At 38.9% G+C, this 20,638-nt stretch overlaps 1 protein-coding gene and 1 long non-coding RNA gene across 8 annotated transcripts in view; one reads left to right on the forward strand and one right to left on the reverse strand.

The window, feature by feature from the left end:
- The window catches only part of psap (prosaposin), a 41,232-nt gene extending 23,816 nt beyond the window's left edge, over positions 1–17,416 (forward strand). For all 4 annotated transcript variants that reach the window (XM_052494943.1, XM_052494944.1, XM_052494942.1 and 1 more), the window contains exons 8-14: positions 3,783–3,920; positions 4,175–4,267; positions 13,621–13,804; positions 14,195–14,358; positions 14,553–14,633; positions 15,014–15,121; positions 15,950–17,416. In XM_052494943.1, coding sequence (XP_052350903.1) covers positions 3,783–3,920; positions 4,175–4,267; positions 13,621–13,804; positions 14,195–14,358; positions 14,553–14,633; positions 15,014–15,121; positions 15,950–15,982 — 801 coding nt within the window. In that variant the 3' untranslated portion in view covers positions 15,983–17,416. The remainder of the gene's footprint in view (positions 1–3,782; positions 3,921–4,174; positions 4,268–13,620; positions 13,805–14,194; positions 14,359–14,552; positions 14,634–15,013; positions 15,122–15,949) is intronic.
- Positions 12,131–13,614, reverse strand: LOC127915260 (uncharacterized). 4 transcript variants are annotated; one of them, XR_008090828.1, is made up of 3 exons: positions 12,976–13,614; positions 12,615–12,934; positions 12,131–12,574 (listed from the first exon to the last, which is right to left on the reverse strand). It is a non-coding gene; the product is annotated as an uncharacterized LOC127915260 (long non-coding RNA). The 4 variants fall into 4 exon arrangements; XR_008090823.1 differs by having other exon boundaries at positions 12,131–12,375; positions 12,535–12,574; positions 12,655–13,614; XR_008090813.1 differs by having other exon boundaries at positions 12,131–12,375; positions 12,455–12,574; positions 12,615–13,614.
- Positions 17,417–20,638: the final 3,222 nt, after the last annotated feature.

Raw genomic sequence — 20,638 nt, forward strand, 5'->3', positions numbered from 1 at the left:
ACTACAGCACCTCCTAGCCTGCTGATTTCATTCACATCTAGTGTGTGTATCCAGACTGACTACAGCACCTCCTAGCCTGCTGATTTCATTCACATCTTTTAATAGTTTGTTTTTATTTTCCCCTCTATTCATGCACCTCTTCCTCCGCTCTCTCCTCCTCTTCCTCCTCCTGCTCTCTCCTCCTCTTCCTCCTCTCGCTCGCTCTCTCTTCCTCCTCTCGCTCGCTCTCTCTTCCTCCTCTCGCTCGCTCTCTCTTCCTCCTCTCGCTCGCTCTCTCTTCCTCCTCTCGCTCGCTCTCTCTTCCTCCTCTCGCTCGCTCTCTCTTCCTCCTCTCGCTCGCTCGCTCGCTCGCTCGCTCGCTCTCTCCTCCGCTCGCTCCTCCGCTCGCTCGCTCGCTCTCTCCTCTTCTTCCTGCTCTCTCCTCCGCTCGCTCGCTCGCTCTCTCCTCTTCTTCCTGCTCTCTCCTCCTCTTCTTCCTGCTCTCTCCTCCTCTTCTTCCTGCTCTCTCCTCCTCTTCTTCCTGCTCTCTCCTCCTCTTCTTCCTGCTCAGACTATAGAACAGTGGACTGGTACAGGGTATAGCCTGGCTCTGAGACTATAGAACAGGGGACTGGTACAGGGTATAGCCTGGCTCTGAGACTATAGAACAGTGGACTGGTACAGGGTATAGCCTGGCTCTGAGACTATAGAACAGTGGACTGGTACAGGGTATAGCCTGGCTCTGAGACTATAGAACAGTGGACTGGTACAGGGTATAGCCTGGCTCTGAGACTATAGAACAGTGGACTGGTACAGGGTATAGCCTGGCTCTGAGACTATAGAACAGTGGACTGGTACAGGGTATAGCCTGGCTCTGAGACTATAGAACAGTGGACTGGTACAGGGTATAGCCTGGCTCTGAGACTATGGGACTGGTACAGGGTATAGCCTGGCTCTGAGACTATGGAACAGTGGACTGGTACAGGGTATAGCCTGGCTCTGAGACTATAGAACAGTGGACTGGTACAGGGTATAGCCTGGCTCTGAGACTATAGAACAGTGGACTGGTACAGGGTATAGCCTGGCTCTGAGACTATAGAACAGGGGACTGGTACAGGGTATATATAGCCTGGCTCTGAGACTATAGAACAGTGGACTGGTACAGGGTATAGCCTGGCTCTGAGACTATAGAACAGGGGACTGGTACAGGGTATAGCCTGGCTCTGAGACTATGGAACAGTGGACTGGTACAGGGTATAGCCTGGCTCTGAGACTATAGAACAGTGGACTGGTACAGGGTATAGCCTGGCTCTGAGACTATAGAACAGTGGACTGGTACAGGGTATAGCCTGGCTCTGAGACTATAGAACAGGGGACTGGTACAGGGTATAGCCTGGCTCTGAGACTATAGAACAGTGGACTGGTACAGGGTATAGCCTGGCTCTGAGACTATAGAACAGGGGACTGGTACAGGGTATAGCCTGGCTCTGAGACTATAGAACAGGGGACTGGTACAGGGTATAGCCTGGCTCTGAGACTATAGAACAGTGGACTGGTACAGGGTATAGCCTGGCTCTGAGACTATGGAACAGTGGACTGGTACAGGGTATAGCCTGGCTCTGAGACTATAGAACAGTGGACTGGTACAGGGTATAGCCTGGCTCTGAGACTATAGAACAGGGGACTGGTACAGGGTATAGCCTGGCTCTGAGACTATAGAACAGTGGACTGGTACAGGGTATAGCCTGGCTCTGAGACTATAGAACAGGGGACTGGTACAGGGTATAGCCTGGCTCTGAGACTATAGAACAGGGGACTGGTACAGGGTATAGCCTGGCTCTGAGACTATAGAACAGTGGACTGGTACAGGGTATAGCCTGGCTCTGAGACTATGGAACAGTGGACTGGTACAGGGTATAGCCTGGCTCTGAGACTATAGAACAGGGGACTGGTACAGGGTATAGCCTGGCTCTGAGACTATAGAACAGTGGACTGGTACAGGGTATAGCCTGGCTCTGAGACTATAGAACAGTGGACTGGTACAGGGTATAGCCTGGCTCTGAGACTATAGAACAGGGGACTGGTACAGGGTATAGCCTGGCTCTGAGACTATGGAACAGGGGACTGGTACAGGGTATAGCCTGGCTCTGAGACTATAGAACAGTGGACTGGTACAGGGTATAGCCTGGCTCTGAGACTATAGAACAGGGGACTGGTACAGGGTATAGCCTGGCTCTGAGACTATAGAACAGTGGACTGGTACAGGGTATAGCCTGTCTCTGAGACTATGGAACAGTGGACTGGTACAGGGTATAGCCTGGCTCTGAGACTATAGAACAGGGGACTGGTACAGGGTATAGCCTGGCTCTGAGACTATAGAACAGTGGACTGGTACAGGGTATAGCCTGGCTCTGAGACTATAGAACAGGGGACTGGTACAGGGTATAGCCTGGCTCTGAGACTATAGAACAGAGGACTGGTACAGGGTATAGCCTGGCTCTGAGACTATAGAACAGTGGACTGGTACAGGGTATAGCCTGGCTCTGAGACTATAGAACAGGGGACTGGTACAGGGTATAGCCTGGCTCTGAGACTATAGAACAGGGGACTGGTACAGGGTATAGCCTGGCTCTGAGACTATGGGACTGGTACAGGGTATAGCCTGGCTCTGAGACTATGGAACAGTGGACTGGTACAGGGTATAGCCTGGCTCTGAGACTATGGAACAGGGGACTGGTACAGGGTATAGCCTGGCTCTGAGACTATGGAACAGGGGACTGGTACAGGGTATAGCCTGGCTCTGAGACTATGGAACAGGGGACTGGTACAGGGTATAGCCTGGCTCTGAGACTATAGAACAGTGGACTGGTACAGGGTATAGCCTGGCTCTGAGACTATAGAACAGTGGACTGGTACAGGGTATAGCCTGGCTCTGAGACTATAGAACAGAGGACTGGTACAGGGTATAGCCTGGCTCTGAGACTATGGAACAGTGGACTGGTACAGGGTATAGCCTGGCTCTGAGACTATAGAACAGGGGACTGGTACAGGGTATAGCCTGGCTCTGAGACTATAGAACAGTGGACTGGTACAGGGTATAGCCTGGCTCTGAGACTATAGAACAGGGGACTGGTACAGGGTATAGCCTGGCTCTGAGACTATAGAACAGTGGACTGGTACAGGGTATAGCCTGGCTCTGAGACTATAGAACAGTGGACTGGTACAGGGTATAGCCTGGCTCTGAGACTATAGAACAGTGGACTGGTACAGGGTATAGCCTGGCTCTGAGACTATAGAACAGAGGACTGGTACAGGGTATAGCCTGGCTCTGAGACTATAGAACAGTGGACTGGTACAGGGTATAGCCTGGCTCTGAGACTATAGAACAGTGGACTGGTACAGGGTATAGCCTGGCTCTGAGACTATAGAACAGTGGACTGGTACAGGGTATAGCCTGGCTCTGAGACTATAGAACAGGGGACTGGTACAGGGTATAGCCTGGCTCTGAGACTATAGAACAGTGGACTGGTACAGGGTATAGCCTGGCTCTGAGACTATAGAACAGTGGACTGGTACAGGGTATAGCCTGGCTCTGAGACTATAGAACAGGGGACTGGTACAGGGTATAGCCTGGCTCTGAGACTATAGAACAGTGGACTGGTACAGGGTATAGCCTGGCTCTGAGACTATAGAACAGTGGACTGGTACACCATACATCATCTTAATGTCATGTGATGAAATGTATTGTCTGTAGACACATTCATACCATTCTAACTGTCCATTCTGACGTTCTCCCCACTCAGCAACCTAAAGATATCTGTTCCCGGGCTGAATTCTGCCCTGCAGAGGTGAAGAGCTCTGTCCCTATGATGAACCTGGTGGCTGCCAAGGCCGTCCCTGCTGTCAAACTGGTCCCTGCCACTAAGCTGGACGCTGTCAAGGTAACCTACCGGTACCAGAGGTTCTGGCAAGTGTCCGTGTACAACTGTACCATCCCTTACATTCCTCCATATGAAAAACATGGACATTTCCTTAAACATAAAAAGTTAAATAATCACGCTGACTACTTGTTTTGTAAAGTAGTTATGCCGTTGGCATGGTTACTATTCTAGTTTTATACCGATGCGTTTCGGGACCACAACTTATTTTGTTCCAAGACCTATTGTAGTTACGCCGACTCTTGTCTGTTCTCCAGAACATGGTGCGTGCCCGTGGTTCCCCTCAGTGTACCGTGTGCAAGTTCATTATGAAGGAGGTGGAGAGCATGCTGGGGGATGAGAAGACTGAGGTAGGTCACCTGACAGGTTGCTCATGAGTCATGACCTGCTATATGGTGTATGACCGAAACTTCACGCTGTTTGTAAGGGAGTTACAATAAATTATGTTTTTGTCATGTGGGGGGGAAAGCACTATAAATGAATGTGTATAGATAGATAGATAGATATATAAATGAATGTGTATAGATAGATAGATATATAAATGAATGTGGATAGATAGATAGATAGATAGATAGATATATAAATGAATGTGGATAGATAGATAGATATATAAATGAATGTGGATAGATAGATAGATATATAAATGAATGTGGATAGATGGATAGATATATAAATGAATGTGGATAGATGGATATATAAATGAATGTGGATAGATAGATAGATCTATAAATGAATGTGGATAGATAGATAGATATATAAATGAATGTGGATAGATAGATAGATATATAAATGAATGTAGATAGATAGATATATAAATGAATGTGGATAGATGGATAGATATATAAATGAATGTGGATAGATAGATAGATAGATATATAAATGAATGTAGATAGATAGATATATAAATGAATGTGGATAGATAGATATATAAATGAATGTGGATAGATAGATAGATCTATAAATGAATGTGGATAGATGGATAGATATATAAATGAATGTGGATAGATAGATAGATATATAAATGAATGTAGATAGATAGATATATAAATGAATGTGGATAGATGGATAGATATATAAATGAATGTGGATAGATAGATAGATCTATAAATGAATGTGGATAGATAGATAGATATATAAATGAATGTGGATAGATAGATAGATATATAAATGAATGTGGATAGATAGATAGATATATAAATGAATGTGGATAGATAGATAGATAGATATATAAATGAATGTGGATAGATAGATAGATATATAAATGAATGTGGATAGATAGATAGATATATAAATGAATGTGGATAGATAGATAGATAGATATATAAATGAATGTGGATAGATAGATAGATATATAAATGAATGTGGATAGATAGATAGATATATAAATGAATGTGGATAGATAGATAGATAGATATATAAATGAATGTGGATAGATAGATAGATAGATAAATGAATGTGGATAGATAGATAGATATATAAATGAATGTGGATAGATAGATAGATAGATATATAAATGAATGTGGATAGATAGATAGATATATAAATGAATGTGGATAGATAGATAGATATATAAATGAATGTGGATAGATAGATAGATATATAAATGAATGTGGATAGATGGATAGATATATAAATGAATGTGGATAGATAGATAGATAGATATATAAATGAATGTGGATAGATAGATAGATATATAAATGAATGTGGATAGATAGATAGATATATAAATGAATGTAGATAGATAGATATATAAATGAATGTGGATAGATGGATAGATATATAAATGAATGTGGATAGATAGATAGATAGATATATAAATGAATGTAGATAGATAGATATATAAATGAATGTGGATAGATAGATAGATATATAAATGAATGTGGATAGATAGATATATAAATGAATGTGGATAGATAGATAGATCTATAAATGAATGTGGATAGATAGATAGATATATAAATGAATGTGGATAGATAGATAGATATATAAATGAATGTGGATAGATAGATAGATCTATAAATGAATGTGGATAGATAGATAGATATATAAATGAATGTGGATAGATATATAAATGAATGTGGATAGATAGATAGATAGATATATAAATGAATGTGGATAGATAGATAGATCTATAAATGAATGTGGATAGATAGATAGATAGATGGATAGATATATAAATGAATGTGGATAGATAGATAGATCTATAAATGAATGTGGATAGATAGATAGATATATAAATGAATGTGGATAGATAGATAGATAGATATATAAATGAATGTGGATAGATAGATAGATAGATCTATAAATGAATGTGGATAGATAGATAGATATATAAATGAATGTGGATAGATGGATAGATATATAAATGAATGTGGATAGATAGATAGATAGATATATAAATGAATGTGGATAGATAGATAGATATATAAATGAATGTGGATAGATAGATAGATATATAAAAATGTAGATAGATAGATATATAAATGAAGATAGATGGATAGATATATAAATGAATGTGGATAGATAGATAGATAGATATATAAATGAATGTAGATAGATAGATATATAAATGAATGTGGATAGATAGATATATAAATGAATGTGGATAGATAGATATATAAATGAATGTGGATAGATAGATCTATAAATGAATGTGGATAGATAGATAGATCTATAAATGAATGTGGATAGATAGATAGATATATAAATGAATGTGGATAGATAGATAGATATATAAATGAATGTGGATAGATAGATAGATCTATAAATGAATGTGGATAGATAGATAGATATATAAATGAAGATAGATATATAAATGAATGTGATAGATAGATAGATAGATATATAAATGAATGTGGATAGATAGATAGATCTATAAATGAATGTGGATAGATAGATAGATAGATGGATAGATATATAAATGAATGTGGATAGATAGATAGATCTATAAATGAATGTGGATAGATAGATAGATCTATAAATGAATGTGGATAGATAGATAGATAGATATATAAATGAATGTGGATAGATAGATAGATAGATCTATAAATGAATGTGGATAGATAGATAGATAGATAAATGAATGTGGATAGATGTATAAATGAATGTGTATAGATAGATAGATATATAAATGAATGTGTATAGATAGATAGATATATAAATGAATGTGTATAGATAGATAGATATATAAATGAATGTGGATAGATAGATAGATATATAAATGAATGTAGATAGATAGATAGATATATAAATGAATGTGGATAGATGGATAGATATATAAATGAATGTGGATAGATAGATAGATCTATAAATGAATGTGGATAGATAGATATATAAATGAATGTGGATAGATAGATAGATCTATAAATGAATGTGGATAGATAGATAGATATATAAATGAATGTGGATAGATAGATAGATATATAAATGAATGTGGATAGATAGATAGATAGATATATAAATGAATGTGGATAGATAGATAGATCTATAAATGAATGTGGATAGATAGATAGATGGATAGATATATAAATGAATGTGGATAGATATATAAATGAATGTGGATAGATAGATAGATAGATATATAAATGAATGTGGATAGATAGATAGATCTATAAATGAATGTGGATAGATAGATAGATGGATAGATATATAAATGAATGTGGATAGATATATAAATGAATGTGGATAGATAGATAGATAGATATATAAATGAATGTGGATAGATAGATAGATCTATAAATGAATGTGGATAGATAGATAGATAGATATATAAATGAATGTGGATAGATAGATAGATCTATAAATGAATGTGGATAGATAGATAGATATATAAATGAATGTGGATAGATATATAAATGAATGTGGATAGATATATAAATGAATGTGGATAGATAGATAGATATATAAATGAATGTGGATAGATAGATAGATATATAAATGAATGTGGATAGATAGATAGATCTATAAATGAATGTGGATAGATAGATAGATGGATAGATATATAAATGAATGTGGATAGATAGATAGATCTATAAATGAATGTGGATAGATAGATAGATAGATCTATAAATGAATGTGGATGGATAGATATATAAATGAATGTGGATAGATAGATAGATCTATAAATGAATGTGGATAGATAGATAGATAGATATATAAATGAATGTGGATAGATATATAAATGAATGTGGATAGATATATAAATGAATGTGGATAGATAGATAGATATATAAATGAATGTGGATAGATAGATAGATATATAAATGAATGTGGATAGATAGATAGATCTATAAATGAATGTGGATAGATAGATAGATGGATAGATATATAAATGAATGTGGATAGATATATAAATGAATGTGGATAGATAGATAGATCTATAAATGAATGTGGATAGATAGATAGATAGATATATAAATGAATGTGGATAGATAGATAGATCTATAAATGAATGTGGATAGATAGATAGATAGATCTATAAATGAATGTGGATGGATAGATATATAAATGAATGTGGATAGATAGATAGATCTATAAATGAATGTGGATAGATAGATAGATAGATATATAAATGAATGTGGATAGATAGATAGATCTATAAATGAATGTGGATAGATAGATATATAAATGAATGTGGATAGATAGATAGATCTATAAATGAATGTGGATAGATAGATAGATAGATATATAAATGAATGTGGATAGATAGATAGATCTATAAATGAATGTGGATAGATAGATAGATAGATCTATAAATGAATGTGGATAGATAGATAGATAGATATATAAATGAATGTGGATAGATAGATAGATAGATATATAAATGAATGTAGATAGATATATAAATGAATGTAGATAGATATATAAATGAATGTGGATAGATAGATAGATCTATAAATGAATGTGGATAGATAGATAGATAGATATATAAATGAATGTAGATAGATAGATATATAAATGAATGTGGATAGATAGATATATAAATGAATGTGGATAGATAGATAGATCTATAAATGAATGTGGATAGATAGATAGATCTATAAATGAATGTGGATAGATAGATAGATAGATCTATAAATGAATGTGGATAGATAGATAGATAGATCTATAAATGAATGTGGATAGATAGATAGATCTATAAATGAATGTGGATAGATAGATAGATAGATATATAAATGAATGTGGATAGATAGATAGATCTATAAATGAATGTGGATAGATAGATAGATCTATAAATGAATGTGGATAGATAGATAGATCTATAAATGAATGTGGATAGATAGATAGATATATAAATGAATGTGGATAGATAGATAGATCTATAAATGAATGTGGATAGATAGATAGATATATAAATGAATGTGGATAGATAGATAGATCTATAAATGAATGTGGATAGATAGATAGATCTATAAATGAATGTGGATAGATAGATAGATATATAAATGAATGTGGATAGATAGATAGATCTATAAATGAATGTGGATAGATAGATAGATCTATAAATGAATGTGGATAGATAGATAGATCTATAAATGAATGTGGATAGATAGATAGATATATAAATGAATGTGGATAGATAGATAGATAGATATATAAATGAATGTGGATAGATAGATAGATATATAAATGAATGTGGATAGATAGATAGATATATAAATGAATGTGGATAGATAGATAGATATATAAATGAATGTGGATAGATAGATAGATATATAAATGAATGTGGATAGATAGATAGATATATAAATGAATGTGGATAGATAGATAGATATATAAATGAATGTGGATAGATAGATAGATCTATAAATGAATGTGGATAGATAGATAGATAGATCTATAAATGAATGTGGATAGATAGATAGATAGATATATAAATGAATGTAGATAGATAGATATATAAATGAATGTGGATAGATAGATATATAAATGAATGTGGATAGATAGATAGATCTATAAATGAATGTGGATAGATAGATAGATCTATAAATGAATGTGGATAGATAGATAGATAGATCTATAAATGAATGTGGATAGATAGATAGATAGATCTATAAATGAATGTGGATAGATAGATAGATCTATAAATGAATGTGGATAGATAGATAGATAGATATATAAATGAATGTGGATAGATAGATAGATCTATAAATGAATGTGGATAGATAGATAGATCTATAAATGAATGTGGATAGATAGATAGATCTATAAATGAATGTGGATAGATAGATAGATATATAAATGAATGTGGATAGATAGATAGATCTATAAATGAATGTGGATAGATAGATAGATATATAAATGAATGTGGATAGATAGATAGATCTATAAATGAATGTGGATAGATAGATAGATCTATAAATGAATGTGGATAGATAGATAGATATATAAATGAATGTGGATAGATAGATAGATCTATAAATGAATGTGGATAGATAGATAGATCTATAAATGAATGTGGATAGATAGATAGATCTATAAATGAATGTGGATAGATAGATAGATATATAAATGAATGTGGATAGATAGATAGATCTATAAATGAATGTGGATAGATAGATAGATATATAAATGAATGTGGATAGATAGATAGATATATAAATGAATGTGGATAGATAGATAGATATATAAATGAATGTGGATAGATAGATAGATATATAAATGAATGTGGATAGATAGATAGATATATAAATGAATGTGGATAGATAGATAGATCTATAAATGAATGTGGATAGATAGATAGATATATAAATGAATGTGGATAGATAGATAGATATATAAATGAATGTGGATAGATAGATAGATCTATAAATGAATGTGGATAGATAGATAGATAGATATATAAATGAATGTGGATAGATAGATAGATCTATAAATGAATGTGGATAGATAGATAGATAGATATATAAATGAATGTGGATAGATAGATAGATATATAAATGAATGTGGATAGATAGATAGATATATAAATGAATGTGGATAGATAGATAGATATATAAATGAATGTGGATAGATAGATAGATATATAAATGAATGTGGATAGATAGATAGATATATAAATGAATGTGGATAGATGTATAAATGAATGTGGATAGATGTATAAATGAATGTGGATAGATGTATAAATGAATGTGGATAGATCTATAAATGAATGTGGATAGATAGATAGATCTATAAATGAATGTGGATAGATAGATAGATCTATAAATGAATGTGGATAGATAGATAGATCTATAAATGAATGTGGATAGATAGATAGATCTATAAATGAATGTGGATAGATAGATAGATCTATAAATGAATGTGGATAGATAGATAGATCTATAAATGAATGTGGATAGATAGATAGATAGATCTATAAATGAATGTGATTGCTCTCCACCTCTGGCCAATGCTGGATGATCAACACAATTTCAGTTTGAATATTGCTGCTAAAAAGCCACAGTTAATCCAGACAGGAGGCCAAGTGGGCTCGTTTGTCCTGTGTGTCGAGGACGAACAAGAATTTAGTACAATGCGTCTTATCTCTGTGTCCTCGGGCCACCCATTACTCTGACCCTTTGATGGTTATTACTGTGCAAGCAGCAGTAGATATTGTTTTTCCCTAGTTCACTTTGTATCTTCACCCCTCTGACACCACCGCTAAAGGTTTGGATGGGGCACCAGGCAGGTATTAACCCTGCTGAAAAGGACAAGAGTAGGATAGAGTACCACACACACACACACACACATCAGCAGAACAGACTGACTAGAGAGTAGCCGGCTGGCCGCTGGAGAGTAGCCGGCTGGCCGCTGGAGAGTAGCCGGCTGGCCGCTGGAGGGTAGCCGGCTGGCCGCTGGAGGGTAGCCGGCTGGCCGCTGGAGGGTAGCCGGCTGGCCGCTGGAGGGTAGCCGGCTGGCCGCTGGAGGGTAGCCGGCTGGCCGCTGGAGGGTAGCCGGCTGGCCGCTGGAGGGTAGCCGGCTGGCCGCTGGAGGGTAGCCGGCTGGCCGCTGGAGGGTAGCCGGCTGGCCGCTGGAGAGTAGCTTCGCAAATATCAATGACTGGAGCGGTCCCAAAATATACAGCCATGGTGCCATAGAGGTAACCCCGGCGATCATCTTAAAACACGCTGAAAATAAACAAGACTTCTGCAGAGTTGGACACGCTGTCAAACTGCCACGCCGACCGAGAAGAGCGGTCTTCATATCTTCGCTGCTGAAGGCGCTCTTAGGTAGCTACCTCTATATCCTCACTGCTGAAGGCGCTCTTAGATCGCCACCTTTATATCCTCACTGCTGAAGGAACTCTTAGATCGCCACCTTTATATCCTCACTGCTGAAGGAGCTCTTAGCTCGCTACCTTTATATCCTCACTGCTGAAGGAGCTCTTAGCTCGCTACCTTTATATCCTCACTGCTGAAGGAGCTCTTAGCTCGCTACCTTTATATCCTCACTGCTGAAGGAGCTCCTAGCTCGCTACCTTTTATATCCTCACTGCTGAAGGAGCTCTTAGATCGCCACCTTTATCCTCACTGCTGAAGGAGCTCCTAGCTCGCTACCTTTATATCCTCACTGCTGAAGGAGCTCCTCGCTCGCTACCTTTATATCCTCACTGCTGAAGGAGCTCTTAGCTCGCTACCTTTATATCCTCACTGCTGAAGGAGCTCCTAGCTCGCTACCTTTATATCCTCACTGCTGAAGGAGCTCCTCGCTCGCTACCTTTATATCCTCACTGCTGAAGGAGCTCTTAGCTCGCTACCTTTATATCCTCACTGCTGAAGGAGCTCCTAGCTCGCTACCTTTATATCCTCACTGCCGAAGGAGCTCCTAGCTCGCTACCTTTATATCCTCACTGCCGAAGGAGCTCCTAGCTCGCTACCTTTATATCCTCACTGCCGAAGGAGCTCCTAGCTCGCTACCTTTATATCCTCACTGCCGAAGGAGCTCCTAGCTCGCTACCTTTATATCCTCACTGCCGAAGGAGCTCCTAGCTCGCTACCTTTATATCCTCACTGCCGAAGGAGCTCCTAGCTCGCTACCTTTTATATCCTCACTGCCGAAGGAGCTCTTAGCTCGCTACCTTTATATCCTCACTGCCGAAGGAGCTCTTAGCTCGCTACCTTTTATATCCTCACTGCCGAAGGAGCTCTTAGCTCGCTACCTTTATATCCTCACTGCCGAAGGAGCTCTTAGCTCGCTACCTTTTATAAGCCAAGTTGTTGTCTTATGAGAATTCTCTATAGGAAGGTGAGATGAAATGGTGTTGGTCACACCTGGCCTCATCCCCAGGATTTTGTGCATATTTTTTTTATTTCACCTTTTATTTAACCAGGTAGGCTAGTTGAGAACAAGTTCTCATTTACAACTGTGACCTGACCAAGATGAAGCAAAGCAGTGTGAACAGACAACAACACAGTTGTTACACGTAGCATTTAACCCTGGGACATCAACCATTCATAGGAGTTCTTCATTCTATGGGCGTGATCTTATTAAGTAAAGTATAGGTGATAATTTTAATTTGAGCGAATCACATGACTGCGAGGCGGGGCTCCAAATGGAGGCAAGACCCCGTATGGAAGACGTGTACTATCCGGGTTAGTGGGAAGGTGTTGTGGGAGGTTATTGGTTGGGAGGTTAAGCCAATGCCGTGACGTGTCTGGGGAAGGAGATTCATTTGAGTCTAACTGACCCCGGTGCTCTTCCACTCCTTCCTCCCTCTTCTCAGCAAGATGTGGTGCGCGTGTTGGAGAAGGTGTGCTCTGTGCTGCCGCCCTCCCTGTCAGCCCAGTGTAAAGATCTGATCGAGTCCTACGGCCAGGCCATCATTAAGCTGCTGCTGCAGGAGGCCGACCCCAAGACTATCTGCACCGTGCTGGGGCTCTGCAAGGACGCCAGCCACGCCTTGATCCGTGAGTAGAGGGAGTGTGCTTGGAAAGTCTTGAGGTGTGTGATCTATCCTGTGTGTTTGAGACACGTGGAGCAGGCCCTGTAGGTTGGGCCCTGTAGGTTGGGCCCTGTAGGTTGGGCCCTGTAGGTTGGGCCCTGTAGGTTGGGCCCTGTAGGTTGGGCCCTGTAGGTTGGGCCCTGTAGGTTGGGCCCTGTAGGTTGGGCCCTGTAGGTTGGGCCCTGTAGGTTGGGCCCTGTAGGTTGGGCCCTGTAGGTTTTAATGCATCCAGATTAGAGAACGACTGGGCCAAAAAACGTATAGCAATTTTTATTCAAGATCATTCAACTAGAAAAGGCCCATTTTTATTGATGGTGCTCTAATCCAGATGACGTTAACCCCGTGTGTCCCTCAGCGGTGTCGGACCAGTCACAGGTCGAGGCGGGAGGCCTCTGTGACATCTGCAAGATGGCCGTGCGTTACATCGACGGGATCCTGGAACAGAACGCCACACGGGCTCAGATTGAAGACGCAGTCAGGAAAGTCTGCAGCTTTGTCCCGGAGACCGTCAGGGGCGAGGTGAGGATGGAGACGTCTACTTGTTCCAAGTGTTGTTATCATTGGTAGATTACACTGACCATGAAATGGGGAAAACGACTGTGTTTCCTAAACTCTGTTACTGCAACGGAAGAAGAATGGATATTGGCTAGTAACTGGTCGACTAGACGTTGTTGGTGTGACTGTTAATCCTTCTTTCTCTCTTCCTCCTGCAGTGTGCCCAGCTGATTGAGCAGTATGAGCCCATGCTGGTTCAGCTCCTGCTGCAGATGTTGGACCCCGACTTTGTCTGCATGGTGAGCACTGGAATACACTGGAATGCATAGAGGAATATCAAATCAAATCAAATTTATTTATATAGCCCTTCGTACATCAGCTGATATCTCAAAGTGCTGTACAGAAACCCAGCCTAAAACCCCAAACAGCAAGCAATGCAGGTGTAGAAGCACGGTGGCTAGGAAAAACTCCCTGGAAAGTGGATACACTGGAATGCATAGAGGAATACACTTCACTATAGAGAAAAGGTGTCAGAAGTATGATGATGGAAGAGGGGAAAAACCTCTAGTGTCAAAGATCGATAAAGATAATTTAAAGTGAAATCCCTGGTTGAAATGAATAAGTTTTATATGAATGCCAGTATCTGACAGTGGGTTCTGTGGTTGTCCTGGGTTTACAGAAGGTGGGATTGTGTCCCGAGGCAGTGCAAAGTCTTCTGGGTATGGACCAGTGTAGCTGGGGACCTGCGTTCTGGTGCAAGAACATGGACTCTGCAAAACTCTGCAACGTGAGTACTCGACACGCAGGGCTGCACTGTTTCTATCATAGTAGCACAACCGCAGTGATGTTTCATTCCAGGGTTGAGAAATATATTGGCAATGTAGCTCCCCTGGTTTAAATAAATGAATGAATTTGATACAAATGGTTTAAATGAATGAATGAATTTGATACAAATGGTTTAAATAAATGAGTGAATTTGATACAAATGGTTTAAATAAATGAATGAATGAATGAATTGGATACAAATGGTTTAAATAAATGAATGAATGAATTGGATACAAATGGTTTAAATAAATAAATGAATGAATTGGATACAAATGGTTTAAATAAATAAATGAATGAATTTGATACAAATGGTTTAAATAAATGAATGAATGAATTTGATACAAATGGTTTAAATAAATGAATGAATGAATTTGATACAAATGGTTTAAATAAATGAATGAATGAATTTGATACAAATGGTTTAAATAAATGAATGAATGAATTTGATACAAATGGCTTAAATGAATAAATGAATGAATTTGATACAAATGGTTTAAATAAATGAATGAATTTGATACAAATGGTTTAAATAAATGAATGAATTTGATACAAATTCATTTTAAATTGTTTTATTATTTTTATTATCCAACTGTTATTTCCGGCCGTGCATTATGATTGGCCGAGAAGAACGGCTCATCCAGGGCTGTTCTTGAAATCCTGTGACTAAAGTACTCCTGAAATCTCATGTGAAGGATGGAGAAAGCCCTAGAATGCCTATTGCTGTCTAACCTGTGGGTTGTTGTCTGTCTGTCTGTCTGTCTGTCTGTCTGTCTGTCTGTCTGTCTCCCAGGCGGTGGCACACTGCAGGCGTCACGTGTGGTGACGGGAGAACGGATAAAGACCGGCCGACACAATCTTTCAGGAGAAATACTGTTGCACTGCTTTTTAATTTTTTTTTTTTTTTTAACTCTATAAATGTGTTCTGTTTTTCGTAAAACATGTTGGATAAGTTTGTCAATATAAATTTACCGAGCAGTTTGGACTGAAGAAGTGGGGAGGGAATGAATGTAAACTTTCTGACAGAAGTTTGTTTCTTTCTTTGGGGTGAAGCAGTGTTTGGTAGATCCACTAGACAACCCTGACTGTTTATCTAAAAAAAAAAACAGATCTATAGTTGTACTGATTTATTGAATGTACATGTGTGTGTGGTTTGTGTACATCTCTTTTTTTTTAGATAAATGATTTTACATGTCACACACGGTCCCTTACTTGACACGCCTGGTTTCCCGGACATAGGTTAAACCTAGTCCCGAACTCAAATATAATGCTTCTTAGTCCAAGACTAGGCTTAATCTCTGTCCATGAAACTGTCCCATTTTAAGTATGTGATGCAGACAGCTGGGTAACTGGATACTACTGTCTGAAAGAACAGTGGCCTGAGACTTATTGAATCTCAGGGGGTCCTGTCAATGTGCTCCTTTGCAGTGACAGAACTTTCTTAGTGTCTCTAGCATACCTTCCTGGGATACGTTCTGTTTTAATTGAGTCTCTCCTAATGCAAGTTCATCTCTATTTTGTAGAAACAGTTGAATTGTATTTTAAATTCTTTCGGTGTAATTTTTTTTAAATGAATGAGCTGATGTGAGGACAGTAAAAGATTGTGTGTCTGATATGCTACCCTATTCCCTAATATAGTGTGCTACTTTTCAACAGGGGCCCATTGGGGGTGAAGTAGTTTCCACTGTAGGACCAATAGAATGGTCTACTCTAAATGTTGAGCCACGCCCTATGTGTGAGAGAGAACAAATGCATCCTTTGACTGAGTCTCATATGGGACCATATTCCCTGCGTAGTGCACTACTTTTGACCTAAACACCCCACGGACCCTGGTTGAAAAGTAGTGCACTATATAGGGAACATGGTGCCATTTGGGACGAACATTTCTAACGGTATGTTTGTGCCCCCTTTTTAAAGCCTCTCTGCTTGCCGTTTCCTTCTCTGCTCTCTTCACGCTGTTTGTGTGAAGTAATGTGTTCTGAAGGAAATGTAAACAAACAAATGGTATATAGCCTCAATGTGGTTAAAACTCTATTTTAATATCACTGATGGTCAAACTCTCCAGCTTTTTACTGAAAGTGGTGGGGCAAGTTTTTTTAAATTTGTAATTTTAAACAATATTTCATTGTTTAATCGGCTGATTTTTGTTGCTTTAAAGAAAGTGCTTTTTGTGATCAGACTACTGTCAGGCGATCGATTGGCTCGGTCAGATTTTTTTAAACATTTTTTTACAGTTGAAATAAAAATGATCTCAAATCCACTTTGTCTTCTGATTGGTCAGAATGTTTATACTAGTAAATTGACACAAGAAGCAGCCTTTGAATACTGTTGCTTTTATATAGGACAAGTAGCACCCTCCACATTATAAACCCATGTGGGCTGGACATGCTTCCTGAAGATGCAAGACACTAATAATTAATTAAATAAAGTAGTATTTAGTATGCAATGTAATTAGAGCCACTAAAATGCAATGATGCAGTACTTGGGGTGTGAAGATCTGTTAATTAATCTTATGGCCTTCTGAAGCTCAGTGTTTTAGGGGATGAACGCCAATAGATGGCGCCACTGAGGTCTAAGAACTGGAGACTGCGTCCAAGCTGTCCGGACTTTTCTTGTTTCCGAGGTCATCTACTCACGTTCGCCTACACCGATTAGGATTCATGGAATGGTTTTGAGGCCAGATCTGACTGCCCACCGAATCTGGCTGACCGTCGCGCCGATCTGCGTCACAAATAAACGTTTTGAAAGCTGATTTTTTTTTTTTGCTGCTCCTCTCCCACAACACCGCCCCATAGTTTTACTGTTGCTACGATTTTAAAGGTTTTGAATGGTAAATCTGATATCTGCGGTGGCCGTACAGCGTTAATTGCGACGCGGCGCTACTCGGAGCCCTCTACATTGTTAATATTAACACAATTTGAGAGGCACATGGAGGCTCCTGCGAATGCGTCCACACCCTCCATACGAATCATTCAAGCACATTTTCAGAACAAGCATCAATTGTCTTTAATAGGCATATGCATAGTGTGGAAGCTGTTTGGGTCTTTGTGTGTAAGGAAAAAATATGTACGTAAAAAGAACACTATTTGACACATCAAATAACACCAATTATATTATAGAATGTTTTGTGTGCTGAATTTGCACTTGCAAGTTAAGCGCCACCCCACTACTATCAGTAGCACTGTCAAAGCTGTACAAAAAAAAATCTGCAAACAAGCACACACTGGACACGAACGATGTACATACAATACCACGTTGGTAATAAGACATTATTTTTTGGACCGCTACTACTGGGGTAGTTCGCTTGTTACCTAACTAGCAGCAATTACAACCAGCCTGAAAACAATGACTAGTAAAAACTGCAGTCATTTTCATTATTCTTATGAATCCATGTAAGTATTAGCTAGTTAGCCCCTTGTTGTTCATTATTGAAATTGAACTTCAGTTCATGAAAATAAATAGCTAACCAGCTACTTAACCCTGTTGCCCAAAGCTAATGTTATAAACAGCCAGCTACTTAACCCTGTTGCCCAAAGCTAATGTTATAAACAGCCATTGGATTCATCTGACTAGTGACGTTCGACAGGACCGGTTGTGTTGTGAAGCTAGCCACAATAAGGATTAGGCACAATAGTGGAATTAGCGTTTTGCCTTCAAAATAAAAGTACCTCTCATAGTGATGCAGAAGGTTACAATTGGTGGAGTCATGCCATATTTAGACTAGATAATGTTAAACAAGGTTGGAATGTGAAGCAATGAAATGTGGGATCAGTCTAGTCGGTGACACTCACAGAACACAACTGTGAAGAGTTTACGCAAATACTAGTGTTGCAGCTTTTTATCGCAGGACTGTGACTGTGTGAAATCACCTCCCCAGTCAGCCTATTGTGTGTATTTAAAAAAAAATATATTTGACCTTTATTTAACCAGGCCAGTCAGTTAAGAACAAATTCTTATTTTCAATGACGGCCTAGGAACAGTGGGTTAACTGTCTGTTCAGGGGCAGAATGACAGACCTTGTCAGCTCGGGGGTTTGAACTTGCAACCTTCCGGTTACTAGTCCAACGCTCTAACCACTAGGCTTCCCTGCCGCCCCAACATACACACGAACAGTAGGTGAGTTGTATCCTTCTCCATAGTTCTCACCACTGTTTATCACTACCCAGCGCTGTCAGTTTCATTCCCCCGAGATTAGAGGAACCTACGTTTCTCAAGAGTTCTAGCCAGGTCGGGTCAAACACAGTTGAATTGTTCTCGGTATTTTCTTAGACACACACACACACACACACACACACACACACACACACTCGCATGTGTCTACCGAACATTATTGGACTTATGTTTAGTACTTGAATCATTCATTATACATGCTACATAAACTAATAGTTACATTTCAGGGTGGAATACTTTAATCATTACCTTTAAGCATAATTCCCTTATCAGTCTGTCAAGATAATTAGAATTAAAAGGTAAACCAAAATGAAATTTATGGCTTTAGATACATGTATTTAAACCCCTATTGAAGTAGAACTCAGTGAGAAAATCTGTAGGCCAGTAAATGTGAGGGTTTTCAGTGCGCAAAGGAGCCAGATTTACAAAGACTGCTACACACCTGTATAAGGTAAGTGTGAATGCCAACTACTGAGGAGTGTGTAAGAAAGGTGTATATTTCCCATGTCTGAATCAGGCTCTATGTGGGTTGACTGCTGTAACAACCCAGAATAAAACAATGAATAAAAGTCCCATGATGGTAGACTGTCCATTACTGCTGATCCCTTATTAACCTTCATTTATCCACATTACTTTAATAACATATTTCAGTTGTGTGTGTATATATGCATGTTTTATTTGATTACTTTATTCCATGTCGTTATGTCATCTCTGTTTTCATACAGTAGCAGCCAGCCAGCCAGTCATCTAGCTGTTTTCATGCAGTAGCAGCCAGTCATCTAGCTGTTTTCATGCAGTAGCAGCCAGTCTTCTATCTCTGTTTTCATGCAGTAGCAGCCAGCCAGCCTTCGATCTCTGTTCTCATGCAGTAGCAGCCAGTCTTCTATCTCTGTTTTCATGCAGTAGCAGCCAGTCTTCTATATCTGTTCTCATGCAGTAGCAGCCAGTCATCTAGCTGTTTTCATGCAGTAGCAGCCAGTCTTCTATCTCTGTTTTCATGCAGTAGCAGCCAGCCAGCCTTCGATCTCTGTTCTCATGCAGTAGGTTCAAGCCTTCTATTTCTGTTCTCTCTAATGAGTCATCCTATATATTAGCTGGCTTTAAAGGGTTTGACAACATCACGAACATGATGCATGTACATAAACACTATGTGGTGTTATGCAGGGCCGGCTCCAGCCATAAGCTACGTAAGTGGTTGCTTCGGGCCCCAGGCTCTAGACCTGGCAACCCTGGGCATATGCGAACATGAGTAGATTACCTTGAAAACAACGGTCGGACATCTTGGACGCAGTCTCCACTTCTTAATAAACCT

This window comes from Oncorhynchus keta, chromosome 3 (genome assembly GCF_023373465.1).
Source record: "Oncorhynchus keta strain PuntledgeMale-10-30-2019 chromosome 3, Oket_V2, whole genome shotgun sequence".
Taxonomy (NCBI): domain Eukaryota; kingdom Metazoa; phylum Chordata; class Actinopteri; order Salmoniformes; family Salmonidae; genus Oncorhynchus; species Oncorhynchus keta.